We start from the raw sequence: 18,645 nt of genomic DNA on the forward strand, positions 1-18,645 counted from the left end.
GAGTGCGATTAAGATCCCTTAACCATCATCATTTAAAGACTATTGCATACTCATTACAAAGAGGGACGAACTCTTGTGAAGAGATGCAATCTCTAGAAGAGATAGGCAGTAAAGAGTAGACATCGATTGGGAACACAGCCTTTCATGTCTAAATACAAGGTATATTAATGCATTCTTTCCCACTGGATTCAAGAGCATGGAGTTGATATTTTAGGTCTTCATCCATTTTCAGAATTTAGAGAATGCGATAAATCCTGTTGCTTACACAATTCCTCTCGTGTCAGTAATTACAATTTCAATTCAGGCTCTAATCGAAGTTGTAATCAACATCATCATCTTTGTCTCGCCTATATTGTTCCTATTTTAAAATAATATCATGTCCTTGTGTAGTAACTTCATCCAAGAGAATCATATTGAGCGTATGGTTTGCAGATTCTAACCTTTGCTGTCAAAAACTCATTGGAAAATTCTGATAATCAGTTTCTATGATGCACATGGAAGGGGATATTCATATCGACTTTATTATCCAAGGCATTTGGATATAAATATAATCATTGCACACCAAGGATAATTTCCAACATTTGTTACAAATGCATTTGGATATAAATATAATCATCAGACTTAGGATCAACATATGATGCTCCCATAGAAAGCCTGTTTATGAAAGCTAGTAACAAACATTGAATACTTAAAGTTAGGACCAAGCTTGGATAACACATTAAGAACCAATTGTAAATCCTCTTTTTGAATATTGCATTTCTTTAGCCGTGTTCTTAATTGCTTGATTTTGGAGATATAGTTTTGGATGTGTTCAAAATTTCTTGGATTAGGATTAATCAAATCATTATCAATTTGATATCCCCTAATCTTATCGGTTTTACCATACAAATTTTCAAGAGTCTCCCATGCCTCCTTAGGTGTTTTACATGATTCAATATGAAATTGTAAATCAAATAAGACTAATGAACATATAAATCCAAGTGTTTTCTCCCTTGCAATATCCCATTTTGATTATGCATTAGGATTAGTTGGTTGAGAAATTGTTTTCTTTAGATAGCCAATATAACCCTTTCCTATGAGATAATTCCCTACTGATTTCTTCCATGATGCATAATTATGTGATGTTAGGAGTCCAATTTGAGATTTCCCCATAATTAGAACACAAAAACATGCAAAAGAAGGCAACCAACCACTATAAGGTTACCCAACAAATTCACTCAATCAAAGAACCCCCCCAAAAGCAATCATTTGGCACTTTATACTTAGTGCAATTACAACGGCCACTTGCAAAACAAAGGCAAAGTGGACTTCTCATTTGATGTTTACAACAGCCACAATTAGGCTATATTATACTCAAATCAATATGTAAAAGACCAAATGTGATCTATGTATTACATTTGTCAAAAATAAACCAAGTAAGGTCATCTGTTGAAATTGAAATTTTTGATCACAATGACTAAAAACTGATAGCACCACTATGAAATACAAGAGCACTTTCAAAAAAATTTGCACTTGAAAAGGAGTCCATATCAAAAAAATTTGAACCTAAAAAGGAGTCCATATGAGCTCTAATGAGGCCCTAAAAGTTGCAAAAATAGGGATTTCGCAATTTTTTGAAAAACGCGTGTACAAAAATCAGAAACACCCACAGCAGTACGGACAACACGAAATAATACCACAAATAAAAAAAATTGCTTGCGTTATTATGATGCCTATATCGCTGTGGCACCTCCAAACTTCAAATCTTCATAGATTTGGCATCCGCTGTTCGATTTGGACAAATCAAAAGGTAATCTTGACTTTCTCAACCCTTCTAAATCCAATGGGGACCTCTGATTTGACCTAACAATCTCTGATTCTTACTTTCAATACAAAGCCACAAAAACAAAACCCCAAAATGCACCAAAAATCTCTCAAAAATACTAACAAATGGCACTCTAAAAACTTTGATTCCATGTAAGATTTGGCTATGAAGGTACCCACCCAAGATCTAGAGGTCTAATGCAAAGCACAATAACAAGAGACAATTATTATGACAAGAATAAACTGTATTCCTATCACAAATAGAATCAATCATCTGGATTGAATTACAATGGATGAAAGTACATAAGAGACCCCTTGGTTAAATAGGCCAAGGTGAGACATAGAAAGGCATAAGATTAGGAAAAGTGTCATAATCTTATAACATGAGACATAAAGTAAAAACCTATTATCCTACCTAAAGTGGAAAAGTGAGTGTGATATCTCCACTAAAGGTGGATCACCCACCATAGGTGGAAAAGTAATCGCATGATAAAACCACTAAAAGTGGAAGATCCACTTAAGGTGGATAGGCGATAGCATGATAAGACCACTATAGGTGGAGACACCACATAAAGTCGTATAAGATAACATGATAACACCACCTAAAGTGGAGATGCTCCTAAAATCTCCCATGTGGTCCCTAAGTAAGCTTAAGTGATGTGTAATTAGGAACTAGGTGAGGAATAAGTAAGGTACAGCACCTTAATTACACCATTAGGTCGAATTTTCTTTTGAATACAATGATGACCTTACTTCATCTTGGGAGTCATGCATAAAGGATGACAATGAGGAAGCTGATGATGGTATTGAAAACGAAATTGATTTATCTTTGTATGTAGCTGATCTTGAGCAGAGACCTGGTGACTTTGTTGATTTGGATCCACAACTCATTGTTGAAGATGATATGGAAAAGGCACAAAAGATTTGGGACAGACATGGAGACACAATTGAAAGGTATGGGAATAGTTCTGATTTCTATATGCAATATAACAGTAGTTCATCATCTTTGTTTGTTCATGATTGGAAAAGTCATTTCTTGGTACCTGCTGAATATGAAGTTCAAGTTCAATCTAGATTGGATGGCACACATAGGCTTGTGGAGAATTTAATTCAAAACACATCAAGAGGTTATAGTGAGCAGATAATTTCCCTTGCTGATTTGCATAAGGTTAAGAGTACTATGGAAGAAATTAAAATAGCCTACTTGCACATGATTCGTGACAAAGATATGGCTACCAAGATCACAGATGAGGCCTTAAATTTGTACAAGGAAACTAAGGCTAAGGTGGATGAGCTTACTATCAAGCTTAGCATGACTAAGGAATCTCTGGAGAACACTCAAATGTCACTACTAGAAGCAGAAAATCATATTTTGGTTGCCAAACAAAACAAGGAATAGGAAAATGGAGAAAGAGCAATATAACTCAAGCAGGTGATTGAAGAGCTTGATTGCATTCAAGAGGATTTTGAACTTGCTCATTGTCCCAAAAATTCTGAAAATAGGAGTTTGGATCAGTAGGATGTTTGGGTGGAGCATAATGACTATGATGATCTTCAGTTGATCGATAACCCACTTTTCAGATGAGTGCTGATTGGACATTTGATAATCCACTCTTCAAGTTGGATGATCGAGCTCTTTCAGATTCCATTGATGTTGTTGGAGTTGATCATAGGATTTGGGACCTAGATGTAGTTACCAACATTGAGGTGCTGTCCCAGGTTTGGAGTAGTGAGCCCAGTTTTAGATTTAGTACTGCTGTCTACTTTCCGACCAGCCTGCACATGACTTCAAATCTTGGCCCGTAGTTGAGTTGGTTTGTCTTTTCAGGTCAGCTGTTGAATATTTTATGGTTGAGGGTGTTTGGTAGAGATGGTCCATTCATAGGAGATGACTCTTTAACTATTTCTATACTCATATCTCCTATGTTTTTTAGGGAGTTTTCAGATTGTTAATTTCTGCCCTTGCATTTCCACGTTGGTTACAGTGACATCTTTTTATGAGCAGATAGTTTTTGAGCTTTGGCAGGCTTAAGTGCAGCTAGTCGTGAGAGTTTTTTCGGACATGGTTTAGTTATTTCTTGCTTCCACCTTGGTGAGTGACAGTCACTGCAGATACTTAATTGAGATGGTATGCAAATTTTTAGATGATGTTTTGTTGATTGCATTGTAATGTCCTCTACTAGGAGGCTGCCAGATTACCAATAATTAACATATATCATATATATTATTATACCTTAAATTAAGCGTTTGAGATTAGAGAACAACTAATTCTTCATATTGCAATAAATAACCAATTATTTTTAAGGTTTATCCTTATTACTTCCCTAATTCTAATGGAGGCTGGGGAATTACTGTGTTAGGGCGTGTGAAAACCAATCTACAAGCTGGCTCCCTCAAGGTTTCAGGAGCACAGATCCATACCCCATCTCGTGACTTCTCCCTCAAGGTTTCAGGAACACAGGTCCATTCCATTTTATTGTAGAGTAGGACATCTTGGCCAAGGATTCATGTGAGACGAAATATAAGACATTTGATGCCTTCTCTCATATGCAACCCACAACAGTTGCAAACCACTATTTCTATCTCTATATTTGATGTGAAATGGTTCCAAATGGGGCTCCTAGCCCTGTCACCACTTCTATTGCTTGCTGGTGTGATTTCTCTTTCAAAAAGTTCAAATTGAATCCCTATCAAAAAGGAAAACAAATAAAAAAATTGAACATTGTACAATGTAATCTCAAGCAGTAAGCTGTTAAACAAGGAAATGATAGAAAAATAATAATAAACAAAATGATAAGATCTAGAATGAAAGAAAGAAAAAAGAAAATCAGAAAAGAAAAATTTCAGAAAGCTATATTGTTACATAACTTTCAAATGTGGTTGCTAATTTTGCCAAATCAGCCCACGTTCACTTGGAATTTCTCATTATCACTTGAGAATGAACACAATCTGGTCAAAACGCTGTTAGGTAGAAAGCATGAAGGGGATAATGGAAAAAATGAGGCCGTTTTTTGGGATTTTATACTGACGAGTGTCATAAAGCACAAGTAGGCAAGCTTTTTTGTTAGACTTGTGAGTTTGGTGACTCACTGGAAACTTGCTTGCAATTTGTTGGTGAATTCTCTGGCAAGTCACTAGACCCATTCACCTTGCAATTACTTGCAAGTCAACAAGAAAACTGCTGACATTTTCATCTACAGCCTTGATAATGGTGCTGGAGAAATATTTTGAGATTTGAAGCAATCGAGGACCCCCGAAAAGTCAAGTAGGCAAGCACAAAGTTGAAGGGCCATGCCGAAGAGATCACATCATTAGGGGTAAGAAGAAGATCTCAAGTTGGGATCACATGGTTACTAAGCTAAAAGGAATGTTCATGCCATCAAACTACACTCTAGACTTGTTGAAGAATCTTTGCAATTTATGCCAAAAGGAGTCATCCATGTAGTACATAGAAGAGTTCTTTTGACTCAACATTTAAGTAGGTCAAATGGAAGATGACGATGAAAAGGTCTGTAGATATGCTGACAAGTAGGCATCTCAATTCAAGATGAGATATGTTTTCAACAAGTGCATCATGACGAGGAAACTTGTCAACTTGTGCTTAGGGTGAAAGGAAAGTTTCCCAAGAACAACTTAGCATTCATAGTTGCTAGGGCAAACAAGGCATACGGAGACGATATATGCACAAAAGAAGGATAACAATGAATCTAACTCCACTTAGAGCTCGAAGAATGACTAGAATTCAAGTCATAGAGGGAGAGGAAGCCACAAAGGAGGTGGCTTTCCTTAGATGTGGGTAATTAGGTCATTGGGCTTTTGAGTGTTTGGAAGCAAAGAGTGAGTAATGGCACATGGAGAAGCACAATAACATAATGCAGGCCGAAGAAGAAGATGAAGCAAAAACACACTAACATAATGCAGGCCAAAGAAGAAGAGAGTGAAGTAGTGTTACCCTCAATTAAAAAAAATCAAATTTCAAACATTTGCATTAAATCCAATATCTAGCCTATTGATGATGTGCATTTCCCAAGAGTTTTTAGGATTGATGAAAGTCTTCATTTTTTAGTCTTGTCATGAATTGGTTGGCATGTGTTCTATTTTTGCCAAACTATCAAGTTCATTATGAATACCCAAGTTCAAATGGTTAGTTCGTGTTGATAATGTCAAGCTCAATGTCAAGTGCCAAGTTGTGAAACACCCTATGTATCATTCTAGTTTTGTTCAGAAACTAATCTTTTATATTGGGCGAAATGCAAAAACAATTAAATCTTGAAAATTACAAAGTGTCAAGTGAAATTGATTTAGGTGTATGTCTCTGATACCATCCTAAGAAATGTGACCAGTTTGTGTAATAACACATTTTACAGATTGAGGGATTTTAAACTTTAATTTTTATTGGCCAATTTTGAGAAAATATCAAATTAAAAATTTAATCATTGCGAAATGTGATTATTTTTTTGGGGTATGCTTGTAGTGGTGTCTTAATTACCCTGGCAAATTTTGTGGTAAAATGTTTTATTAGTCAAAATTTATGTGCGTTTCTTCTTCTGCGGCATTAAGGGCTAATCAAGGAGTATGGCTAATGAGCATGTGGAAATAATATAAATTTTTAAGAGCACTAATTTTCCATTAATTGGAAGTCTCTGGCTTTTTAAAAAAGTTTGTCAGTTGTGCCAAGTTAAAAGGTGGTCTTTACTCACACATTGCCTTTGCTAATGCTCATGTGTTCAGTTGCTCACAACTGCAAAACCGCACAACTTTCCTTTTTCCTTTGTTCATGCTCATGTGCTCAGTTGCTCACAACCGCACAACTGCACAACTCTTGGATATTGCTAACTACCATAACCTCTTGTGAAGAAGCGACAAACTTGTAGGAATTTGTGGAAGCATATATAAGGCATAATGAACTATTTTAGAGAATGGCTTGCAATAGTTGCACCATTTGCATCCAAAATGATTTGTTGAAAAGGTTTTAGAAACTTTAAAACAGATACAATTGGTAGGCGCCAAATTCCTCCTGTTTGTGCCAACATGGAAAACTTGAAACAAGGTATGAAGTATGAACATTAAACAAAGCATAACGAAGGCAAATTTTTGTTAGATATTATAGCTGGAAATGCTCTGGTAGAAAGGTGTGCAAAATGTTGAATCGTAGACAAGGCATGAGAACTGCTCCATGGAATGCCTCAAATTGATTTCATCTCATGAAATGCAATTATTGGAAGCTATGCCCAAAATAGATTTTGCAATGATGCTTTCAAAATATTTGAATTAATGGAGCACCCTCCTTACATTAAACGTGTAGTTTATCGATAGGTGCAAGGTTAAATCCTCTAATTTGTGCTAGCTTTCTTACCTTCGTTCATGCATAAGTGGGTGCTTTATATGAACATGAGACTGTTGATAATAGGAGAATGATGATTATGCCCAATCTCAATAGACTTGAAACGGTCCTTGAATCCTAGGTTCCAGTAAGTGAAGTAGTTCTTACATTGTGGTTGGTGTGAGATCAAATGGTATGGTATAGCACAAATTGATAATGTAGCAGTTGAAGGTAGTAGACAGCGTAGAACAAAATAGAGAAGGACGTCTTGCAAGTGGGTTTGTACTTGTAGCTTCTTATATATGCTTCTGAACTCAATGATGAACATGCTATAACAGCTGCGAGAAAATCATGTGATAGAGTTTCATCCATTCTATTTCCTCTTATAACAGGCCAGAAAATAAAAGGTTTAGAGGGCCCAAATAAATAGATAGTCCAAATGCAAAATAGGGTCCATCTAGGACTTGTGTTCGAGGGTCTTATGGTTTTCAAAACTGAGAAGGGTAACATTGGAAAGTGAAGGTACTTTGCAAGGGAGTGAGTGCAGCATACAAGAGTATTGCCAGAAAGTTCATTTGAGTGCCTATTTAGAAAATATAGCATTTAGAGTGAGAAGTTAGGGAAGGCCAGTAAGCTAAGATTGTGATTAGTTTGATTTGAGGTGAGTTTGGAAGTTTATCCGTGTAGATGTAATTCTGCATGGCATTTGATGTAATGTGTTATGAAAGAATGAATAATGTTGTTTCAATTATGAGCATATGTTTTTTGCTTCTACTGCATACATTTATTCATTGTGTAGTTGATGGTGGTCCATTCAACCCTTGACTGTTGTCATCATATGACCATTGGTGTTAAGAGTCAATGTGCCTATAAAGATCATGATTATGTCATCTGCCCTACCTTGTATTTCAAAATCTTTCACTTGTTGCTTCTTTTGAGGATCAAGGTTGATTTGTGAACAATACATTCATTTTGTTCATGTTGTATGGGTATTCCTTGATGACATGCCATTGGTCCATGTATTTTGCCAAGCTTATGGCTAGATCCATTTAAATTCATGTGCCCCTCTGTGTGACAAGTGGCATCACACATTTCTGTCTTTGGTTTTATCTGATCCATAATTGAACTGGATCTATAGCTGCCATCAACATTGTCTATTTAAAATTGCAACGGGTACATGCTTACAATGCTGTAAATCAACCCTCATAGGTGCCTGAACTTCTTATACAAAAACCAGTAATGAAGTACCAAATTCATAAATTGAAACCAACCTATCCAAATATACTTAATTGCTGGAATAAAAACAACTTGCAAGAAATGAACAATAGAGTAAGTATAGAACACAAAACTAGATCACACAAGGAGGAGGGCACCATAGAGAGCTTGGACAAATCCAGTCTGGGTGAAAGTGCCAGAAAAGTGGAAGGGTACCTCTTCATGTCAGTTGAATCAATACGATCACACATTGCTCTTCTTTGGTCCATTAACGATACCTCAGGACTATGTCACCTCTCCACCATGCCTCTTCTTGCCCACTCTGCTTTATGACTCACATGAGTCCCTAATGAACTTCATATAACATCTTTAAAGTTTATCCTCAACTAGAATGCATACACCATTACCTGATCCAACTCTTGATGAAGATAGAAACCAACTTGCATATTCATACACACATTGGTTGGGCCTGTAAACATTGCAAAAGAATTGAAGAGTCATTCCAAACTCAACAATTGGAATGAGACCCACCTCATTTTTGGTAGTCATTATCAGTTTTCATGAGGTAACAGGTTTGTATAGAGTTATCTGCCCAAATTAGGCAATGTTTAAAGAATATAACTTTTTCCTACAAGTTCCATTTTTTTTTTATCTCAGTTGAAACATGGAAAACTAAGTGTTTGAACCTCTGGTGGATTTTGCATCAGCTATCGATCTGGATTGACAATTTACCTAAACCATCAACCATGGGTTGTTACGTTGATCACTTCAAGCTTGCTTTGGGAATGCAAGGGCTTGATTGAACTGTTAAAAAAATTAAAACATAATAGTAAATTCTCTCACAACTGATCCATTTTGGATCCTACATTTCATACCTCCTCTGTTTGAAGGCTTTTGGTCCCCAAATTATACTAATTGAAAATATGAGGAATCGCCATTTACCTTCTCTATGAGGTTTCGGGTTTTCCCTACTGTTTCTTTGATGTCTTATTTGGTTGAAGTGCTTGTCTTAGGAATGCTATTATCCCCTTCACTGAGTGCCCCATTGTGGAGTGTTGTACTTGACATTTTTTTCTAAGTGGATCCACTGTTTTTTTGTTTTAATTAGTGCCTGGTAAACTTTTTAAAGTGACCAGTGATGCTGGCACAACATGCCCTCTGGCCTGCGAGAAACGTTTTTGACCTGGACTATGAACCGGTGAGGTCACAAATGGGAGACCTTATCCTCAATTATCAAAGCTGAGGCTCGAACCCGTGAGCACATTGGATCAGCAAAGGCACAAGCCTGCGATCACAGTGGCCCAACGGGTGTTTGAACCTTGGTGGCCACAACAGCAACACCACCACTTAACCAACACATTATGGGAAAAACCTCAAGCGGATCCACTGTTACCACCTACTGCCTCTGCAAATTTTGAATTGGTTTTGGACTTCCATTTACACATTTAAAAAAAATTGGTGTCCATACTGACTCTTGTTTCCAGCATGACTTATCTTGCACCCTTTGGTATTATGGATTTCTTTTATGCTGATTTTGGGTGGTCTCATGCTTGGTTGATTGCTTCAAGCTGCATCAAACACTATTTTGTCTCAGCCAGCCTGTGCTGATATATGCATGCTTTTAATGCTTGGCCTCTACTCTTTCTTGGAGTACTTGCACAGCATCTTTGCTGTTCAGATACTATAACAAGTGGTAAATATTCCATTTGTGTTTGTTTACATCAACCTACGTGAACATGGGGATCGCTCAAATACAACCTCTTCCATGTGGCCACCTCTACTTGTGTTTACCAAGTGGACCTTGCTTCTCCTTAGTTAGCCATGTGCTGGTCTCGGAATCCCTTAACCACCATCAGTTCTGGTCTCCAAATTTCAATCCCTATGCTTTCAGGAGGACCTTCAACTTTCTTAAGTTTCTGCTCGGTGTCAGACTTCTGGTGGCGCAAATTGTCACTTTGTTGACCACCCTGCCTTATTGATGGTTGTTTGATCGTCAATCATCTCATTATTGGATTTATACTCTATAATTCTGATCTCAACTGTTTTCTTGTCATCAACCTTTTTGCCCTCTCTTTCTTCTGATGTTGTTGGCATGAGTCAGTAGAACTTTGCCTCCCTTGACTTTATTAATTCTGTCAGATTTGATGATCCTTGTCTTTAGTTTTGTTTGATTGATTTTGTAATGATTGAAAGCTTAAGTTATTTTATTTCTTACAAAAAGACAAGCAAACATTACAGAGGTACCTAAATTTGTTTCATCTTAGATTGGAAGCAGGTATGGAATCACGACTTTTTCTGGGAATGCATGGAACCAGGGGGTGGAAAAGAATGCACAGGAGAGATTCTAGAGTTTATTGAAAGAGATTTCAAATCATATGATATGTTTTTGGAGGAGTTCAAGCAAGCTGCGGCTACACAGTTTGGATCTGGTTGGGTTTGGCTTGTGGGTGAGTATGTGACAAAGACTTCTAGAGAACAAGTTCAAATATATATGCTAGTTTGTCATTTGCTGCTTCCAGAGTTCACATGCTGAAGATAGGTGAAATGTGTTATTCTTTATTTTGTTATTCCTTAAAATAAAGATTAAATCTCTGCCTTTGTTTTCTATTTTTTTATTACTTATGGATTTAGGTTTTCCATTTTTCTTGCAGTGAAAGACAGAAAACTTGCTGTGGAAAAGAGTACAAATGCTGTAAACCCTCTTGTATGGGGTCACATGGTAAGTTTGTGCTTTTTATTCTCAGAAACAATTGCTGCTGAATAAGTCATCATTTAGATAATTAATGACATATGGGTCCTGAAATATTCACTATAAAATGTTGACATCTTAAAAGCTAAGTGCATCCATATTCTGTTGCTCAAGGATGTTGGCTGTTGTGATTTTATTAATTTTTTATATTTAATAACTTTTTTAATTTGATTGCTTTCTTAAACTTTTTGTCTATTTAAAGTTTGAACATTAATAGAAATAAATAAGTTACGTTTAGGGTTCAAATGAAACATTTTAAGACTTTCCTGATGTCAAAATATCAGAAGACCCACCATAATACCTTTCATTACAAAAAGGAAGTAATGAAACAAAAATAATTTCTATCACAAAGAGATCAATAAAGTTACAAAGGGCAGCAATGGATAATAATTGTTTTTGAAACACCCACCAACAAATATGGTTTTGTGTTAAATGATCTCAGAAGAAGTGGTCTTATGAAGGCTTTTGTAAAGGCAATTATTTTGGTCTACACCATAGTTCCACAGAGTTTCCTGACGAGGGAACATGAGAATAGGTTTTGGGGATTGAGGGACCAAAGGCCTAAATTTGGGGATGTGGGGAGATGGTGGGAGCAGGGGCAATGCTTATATATATAAGTTATCAGGTTCTTCCTTAGGAACCCCCTAGTTCTGGTTCGGTTCCCGCCAGGTCTTGGTTCGGGTCCCCGTTCTCCCTGGTTTTGGATAGGGTCCTGCCCAAACACTATGGGTTCGTCCCCACCGAACCCAGAAGAACTTGGGAGGAATTTTGGAGTATTTCGCAGAACGTATCAGGAATTTGGCAGAAAAGTTGATTTTGTTGACTTATTAATTGTTTTTTAATGCCAAAAATGAAAATCTGACCTCACAACCCTAATTTGACCTCTTAAAACACTAAAAGGGTAAAACCTACTTCATTTTTGCACAATAGAATGTAAAACATAACTTCTTTGCTCCATTGCTGAACTTCGTTTTTTTGTTTGCCATTGCTCAAGGAGAGTTGAAGATTGATTGTTGATTATGGAGCATGATGATGATATTTTTGATGACCCACATGATATTTGATCAGTGATGGCTGATTGTTGTAGCTTGACATTGTTATTTTTGAACTAAAACATTAATATGGTGGTGTATTTACTATTTTGCTATGTTATTTGACTATTAGCATAGTGGAGTATTTTGAACTTAACTACTGCTGCATACATGTATATACTTTTTATTTTTCTATGTTTTTGTACTAACAAACCCAAAATGAACCCAAAACCCCAAATTTTTTTGGCTGAACCCGCGAATCCAAACCTCGAGCCCATATATATATATAGTACTTGAAAAAACAATGTATACAAATTACAAATGAAACTTTGGAAAATTATTAAAATGCTACTAAACTTTGAAGTGAACATTAGCAATTTAACATTGAAGTTTGAACAATGAAAATGTCCAATTCAAAATTTATATTATATTCTAGATTTCATAATGATGAGTACAATAAGTACAATGATGTCAAAATAATAAAATGGAGTGAAGTAAGGCCTCTAATCATTCCCAAACTCCTTATCATACGAATTACAAAAGTATATGTATATACTTATTATTTTTTATATGTTTTTGTACTAACAAACCCAAAATGAACCCAAAACCCCAAAGTTTTTTTGGCTAAACATGTGAACTTGAACCTTGAGCAGGAACACAAGCCTGAGCTCGAACCTAAACCGGGACTAGCAACTTATATATATATATATATATATAGTACTTGGAAAAAAAGATGTATACGAATTACAAATGAAACTTTGGAAAATTAGTAAAATGCTACTAAACTTTGAAGTGAACATTAACAATTTAACATTGAAGTTTGAACAATGAAAATGTCCAATTCAAAATTTATATTATATTCTAGATTTCATAATGACAAGTACAATAAGTCAAAGTTCCCAGACTCGGACTCGGCTTGGACACGGAAGGCCGACTCGACTTGTGGCTCGACTATGACTTGGCAAAATTAAAAAACCCTTGAAATTTAGAGATTTTTAACGATTTAAAACTTGTTTCATGCACCCATTATTGAATAAAGCTTAAAGACAGTATAACATCATCAAATAGAAGCTAATTTGTTCACATACATAAACATACATCCATCACATGCGTAGAAATGTAAATTGTAGTTGAAGGAAATAGCAAACATAGATATATAGAGTTATAAATGTTGTCAAATGTATATAAAATCCATGAAATGTTCCCAAACATATATGTAACAAACAAAAACAAGTCTATGGCTCAGGCTATAGCTCATCCTCAGCCTTAGTCTCAAAGTAGTCTGTTTGCCTCCTACAAAGGCATCTAAGATAGGTCCTGGATGGCTGAGTAGCCATAGTCTCCGCCTGAGAGGTGCCACAATGTTCAACATTAGCTATGCCTGTTCCAGATCGTGCTCCATCCTCCTCCTCTGTCATAGTCATAGCCTCAGCTTCTCTGTCTGCCTGGTCAACCCACTCATGGTCCTCCTTAGTGAAGATGGGATCGGTAGACTCAGTGATCCACTCAGACTCTGGATTGATCTCCGATATAGTGATCAGAGAGGAGTCAGTGTCCAAAATCTGTCTGGTCCTAAGACGGAGGTTGTAATGAACAAAACCAAGATCATTCAACCTCTACACCGACAATCTATTACACCTCTCCATCAAGACCTTTTAGGGTTAAATGAAAAAGAAATACAAAAAAAAAAACATGTCAAAAACTTTTTGTTTTTGTTTTTTGCAAGTCAAAATGTGACTTGCTACGGTGCGAGTCCTGAAGCTCAGACTGGGCGAGTTTGTCCATAACTCGCCTGACTCGCGAGCCATGCGAAAAACTCGCCGAGTCCGAGTCACGAGCTACCAAAACTCGCCGAGCTTCACTCAACTCGCCAACTCGGGAAACTCGCCTGACTCGCGGCGAGTTTTGATACTTTGCAATAAGTACAATGATGTCAAAATTATAAAACGGAGTGAAGTGAGGCCTCTAATCATTCTCAAACTCTTTATCATTAGAATTGCTAGAAGTGGACTCCACATGGTCAAGCTTTGCCAAACTAATACCAACTAGCCTTGCCTGTGTAACTATAGCATCCTCATCAATATGCACTAGCTCCTTTGGTGCTACATCCCACTGTGCTACAAGATTCTTGTTGTATGAAAGTGTCTTGTAGTCAATGAGATGCAAAACACTATGTATAGCCACAAGCTTCTTTTCTTTCCTAGAGTTAAGTTTGTTTCTCTCATAGTTATGAGAGTAGGACTTGAGCCTATTTTGGGCTTGGACTCGGACTAGGCAAAAAAATTTGACAAAACTCAGCAAAGTGAAAAATCCAAGAAATTTAGAGATTTTTAAGGATTTGAAACTTGTTTCATGCACCTTTTGTTAAATAAACCTTAAATAGACAATAACATCATCAAATAGAAGCTGATTTGATCACATACACAAGTATACATCAATCACATAAGTATAAACACAAATTGTAGTTGAAGGAATAACATACTTAGATAATATAAATATTGTCAAATGCATAGAAAACTCATGGAATATGAAATCCATGGCATCAAAAGTTCCAAACAAATATCAAAACAATAACTAGAAGTCTATGGCTCCTCAATGGAGCTTGCATCCTTCCTATGAAGGTGTCTAAGGTAGGTCCCGTTGTGACCTTTTCACACATGGCCCCATTGCAAATGGGGACCCCCTTCTTTTTAGGCCCCTTCGGTCTTTTGGCTTTGTTTTTTGGGTCTTTTCACAACGGTCTCTCTAGTCTCTTTGCTTTGCAGGTGTTTGGGGGATTGGATTGGTCAAGTTTGCTTTTTGTTTGAGTGAATTTGATGAAGTCTAGGGCATGTTTTGTCAATTTTAGGGTTTCTGCTGTTAGTCCTAGATTTTAGGGGTTTCTGTTAGGGTTTTGGAAAAACTGAACATATCATTGGAATCAGGATCCCTCAAGGAACCTCCCAGTAAAATTTGAGCAAAAACGGAGCAACTTTCTATTTTTAAAAAGTTGCTATTTTTTAGGGATTTTACTAAGCCCCAGAATGTCTTCATTTGGCCAAAAATCAAACTTACTATTTTTAGTAAGTTTCTATTTATAGTAAGTCATCTTGCGTCTTGTCTTGGGGTCTAACACTGACATTTTGAAAAGTTTTCTATTTTTGGAAAGTTTGTTTTGACAGGACCATTCAAGCGAAGTGATGAAGGCCAAGCATTCACGACTACTTCTAATTCCGGAAAGTCAGAAAGCAGACAAAGAGAGTAAAAAAATGGCTAAGTGTTGAAAGCCCATTCCTGAAGTGGAAGGCTTGAGAAATTTGTCTAAGTTCGGGAAATCACATCAAGTCCTCATCGAGAAGAAGCTCAGAAATTCATCCAAGTTCATGAAGAATCTAAGACAAGTGGAATTCCTTCACCCATGCCAGATTGCAATCCAAGGCGCCAAAACTCAATTGTCATAGAAGGAAGGAAAAATGTTGAATTCCTCCTCCATGGTGAAAATCCGCCCCACCACTCAAGAGGGCGCCAAAATGAAGTATGCTTGGAAGGAAGAAAACATAGTCAATTCCTCCACCTAAGGGAAATTCCGCTCAACACTCAGGAAGGGCGCTAAAGAGGGGTAATGAAGGAAAATCCTCCAAATCATGAATTCCATCACCAGGGCAAAATTTCGCCCATGTTGTGCTAAGGGCGCCAAATCAAGAGGAGCAAGGACAATGTTCAAAATGAAGAAATCCTTGACACATGCAAAAATCTGCCCAAGTTAGCTCCAGGGCGCCAAACCTAGCATATCGTGGAAAAGTTCCAAAGCGTGAAAATCCTCCTCCAAGGCAATCTTGTGCCCAGTTAGGAGGTTGGGCGGCAAAACAGAGGAGCCATGGACAGGGTTCAAAATGAAGGGATTCCTTCATCCATGCAAAATTCTGCTCAACTGTGGGTAAGGGCACCAAATTCAAGTGACCTTGGATAAAGTAAAAACTTGTGAATTCCTTGACAAAGTAGAAATTCCGCCCAAGCACATGATTGGGCGCCAAATACAAGGGAGCATGGAAAAATGAGAAATTGCAAAGTTCCAAGCTCAAGGCAAAATTCTGCCCAAGCACATGATGAGGGCGCCAAATCTAAGGGAGCTTGGAAAGAGAAAAATTACAAAGTCCCATGACATAGCAAATTTAACACCTAAGTTCAGGATGAAGATTTTCCGAAGCAAAGGGGAATTTGAGGTCAGAAATGGAATGAAAAAAAAATTCAATCCCCCTCGGTTCAGATTTTTAAAAAATCCATTTTCAGGGCTCAAATGACAACCAAATTTAGAAATTTTTGAAGATATGGATTCGTGAGAGAATTCTCTCTCCTGGACCAAAACCCTAAAATTGTGGAAATTTTCCTAAAAAATAGGAAATGTGCAGAATTGATGAAAGATCTTCTCCAAGGCAAGGAAAATTCAAAATCTTGGGAAAATTCTTCCCAGATAAAGTTTTCTCTCCAAGGGTTTCTCGCCAAGTGGCAACCGGGTCAACGCATGAAGAATTAATGGAGCATCTTTTGCATGTAGCCGTCATATTTAAGGCATTATGGCAGATTCTTTTTTTTGCATGCAGCTGCCACATTCAGGAGATCATGGTGCATTTATGGCATCATGGGGCGATTTTGCATGGAGGCATATTTATTGCATTTATGATTTATTGGGCGAGCTTGATGGATGATGGTGCATTCAATGCACAATGGATGCCATTTTTGGCAGGAATGTAATTAATTGTAATGGAATGGAATTAATTGTATATGGGCATAACGGGCATTTATTGTTGATTCCCACCTTGTTGCATCATGTGTGGGGAATCTTTTAGGGAGAAACCCCAATTAGGGTTTTGCATGTAGTTGGGGCCAGGGGCCTATTTAAAGGGGTGACCCCCCTCATTTGAAAGGGAGGAGAGATTATTGTCTGAGATTGTTGCATCAGGATTGTTGAAGTAGCCAACTTAATACATTGTTCGATTTTGATGGTGCATTCTTGTTCTATTTTAGCAATTTGCATGGTCTTGCTCTCTTCATAGATTAGATTTGCTTTTATGTTGTTTGAAGAATTGGATTTGATAGGATTACTTGTTGCAGAGTCCGAGCTCATACTTTTGGTGTGCAGCTGATTGTTGCATTCTGTGCAAAGTTAGCTTGAGCCCATTGTTATGTGTGTATGCTTAACTTCAATTATCAGTGGAGATTGTTCGATTTGATGGTCTACATTGGTGATTTGAAAAACCTCTATACACCCTTTCAATATTGCATTGCCTTCGCGTAGTTGTGCTTTGCTGGCGAAGCGAAGCATGGTTTGATTTTGCATGAGTGATCCCGTCTCTTGTTCTTAGGATTAGATTAGACTTAGCATTGTTCTCTCTATCCTATTCTCATTTACTTTCAGCATATTTTGAAAATCCAAAAATCCCAAAATAGGGCTTTCATTGCAAATCATTCACATAGAAATCCTTGAACTTGCTTGAGTTTGTTATCCTCTTCAATTGAGTACGTAAGGCCCCTTGGGTTAGCAACAAACCCATCAATCAACTGAGTCACGTCCACACACTGAAGGAACCTTGGAGTTAGTTGTTTGAACTTTTTGTGCAATCTTAGCATATAGACTAATTTTGATCAAGAGAGAGTAAGGTGACCGTTAGTAATTGTTATCACAAAAGCTTGCACCCTTGCTAAGCTATCAACTCAACAACCCTGTGAAACATGGAAACAACTCTGAAGTGTGGGACCTTGCGCAAGGGGGTTGAATCTCCGGAGAAGGCAGACTTCCTTCTCCATCAAGGTGCAGGTGTTGAACCAACTCAACACTTTAAAACTAATTCCTAAGCCTATCCTAAAAACTTGCAGGGGTAAAAGGGAAGAGAGAATGCTTGAAATAGAAGGAGGTGATGCACCAAGAAGAGATTGTTCCTCTCCCCACCGAGATGACACAAAGAATTAACTGAAACACCCAGGAGATGCACAAACTTCAGTTGCATGAGTGACTCCAATGCATGTATGGAGGTTAGAATTCGCTAAGTGTCAAGAGGGGAGAAGGATTCCCACAAGTCACACTCAAAAAAACAAGTTAACACAACATATATGGAGAGAAGAGCTACAAAACATACACTTATGATGAAGGTAAGGAAACATACACAACATGCATAAGTGGAAGGAAGGCAACAATGTAATTTCAATTCATTCAAAGGCCAAACTTACAGTCGCAGAAATGCATAAATAATTACAAGTCTTCAAGAGAAGAGAAAGAGCATAGGAAAGCTCAAGGCAACAGGGAGAGAACCCTTTAGAATGAGGCTTAACAACCTTTATATAGAAAAAATGGTTAGAAGGGTGATCATGACCCGTGCATGTCAATCTGGAAGTGCAAGGAAGTGCAAGTACTTGACTTGTACATGCAAGTAACCTAGCCATACCCACAAAGGGCAATCCTGAGAAGGTGGATTGACTAACCTTCCAAAGTGAGACATGACATAAGTCACCAAGCATGGCCCCGTACCTCCCTTGATGGAAATCCGGCC

The 18,645-nt window shown here is 37.4% G+C and overlaps 1 protein-coding gene across 4 annotated transcripts in view; it reads left to right on the forward strand.

Annotated features, from left to right (window-relative positions):
* Positions 1-18,645, forward strand: part of LOC131061740 (superoxide dismutase [Fe], chloroplastic) — a 69,125-nt gene that overhangs the window by 38,553 nt on the left and 11,927 nt on the right. For 2 of the 4 annotated variants that reach the window (XM_057995562.2, XM_057995563.2), the window contains exons 4-6: positions 2,643-2,757; positions 10,606-10,788; positions 10,993-11,060. In XM_057995562.2, coding sequence (XP_057851545.2) covers positions 2,643-2,757; positions 10,606-10,788; positions 10,993-11,060 — 366 coding nt within the window. The remainder of the gene's footprint in view (positions 1-2,642; positions 2,758-10,605; positions 10,789-10,992; positions 11,061-18,645) is intronic. The other 2 variants (XM_057995566.2, XM_057995564.2) reach the window with 1 other exon arrangement.

This window comes from Cryptomeria japonica, chromosome 3, assembly GCF_030272615.1.
Source record: "Cryptomeria japonica chromosome 3, Sugi_1.0, whole genome shotgun sequence".
Taxonomy (NCBI): domain Eukaryota; kingdom Viridiplantae; phylum Streptophyta; class Pinopsida; order Cupressales; family Cupressaceae; genus Cryptomeria; species Cryptomeria japonica.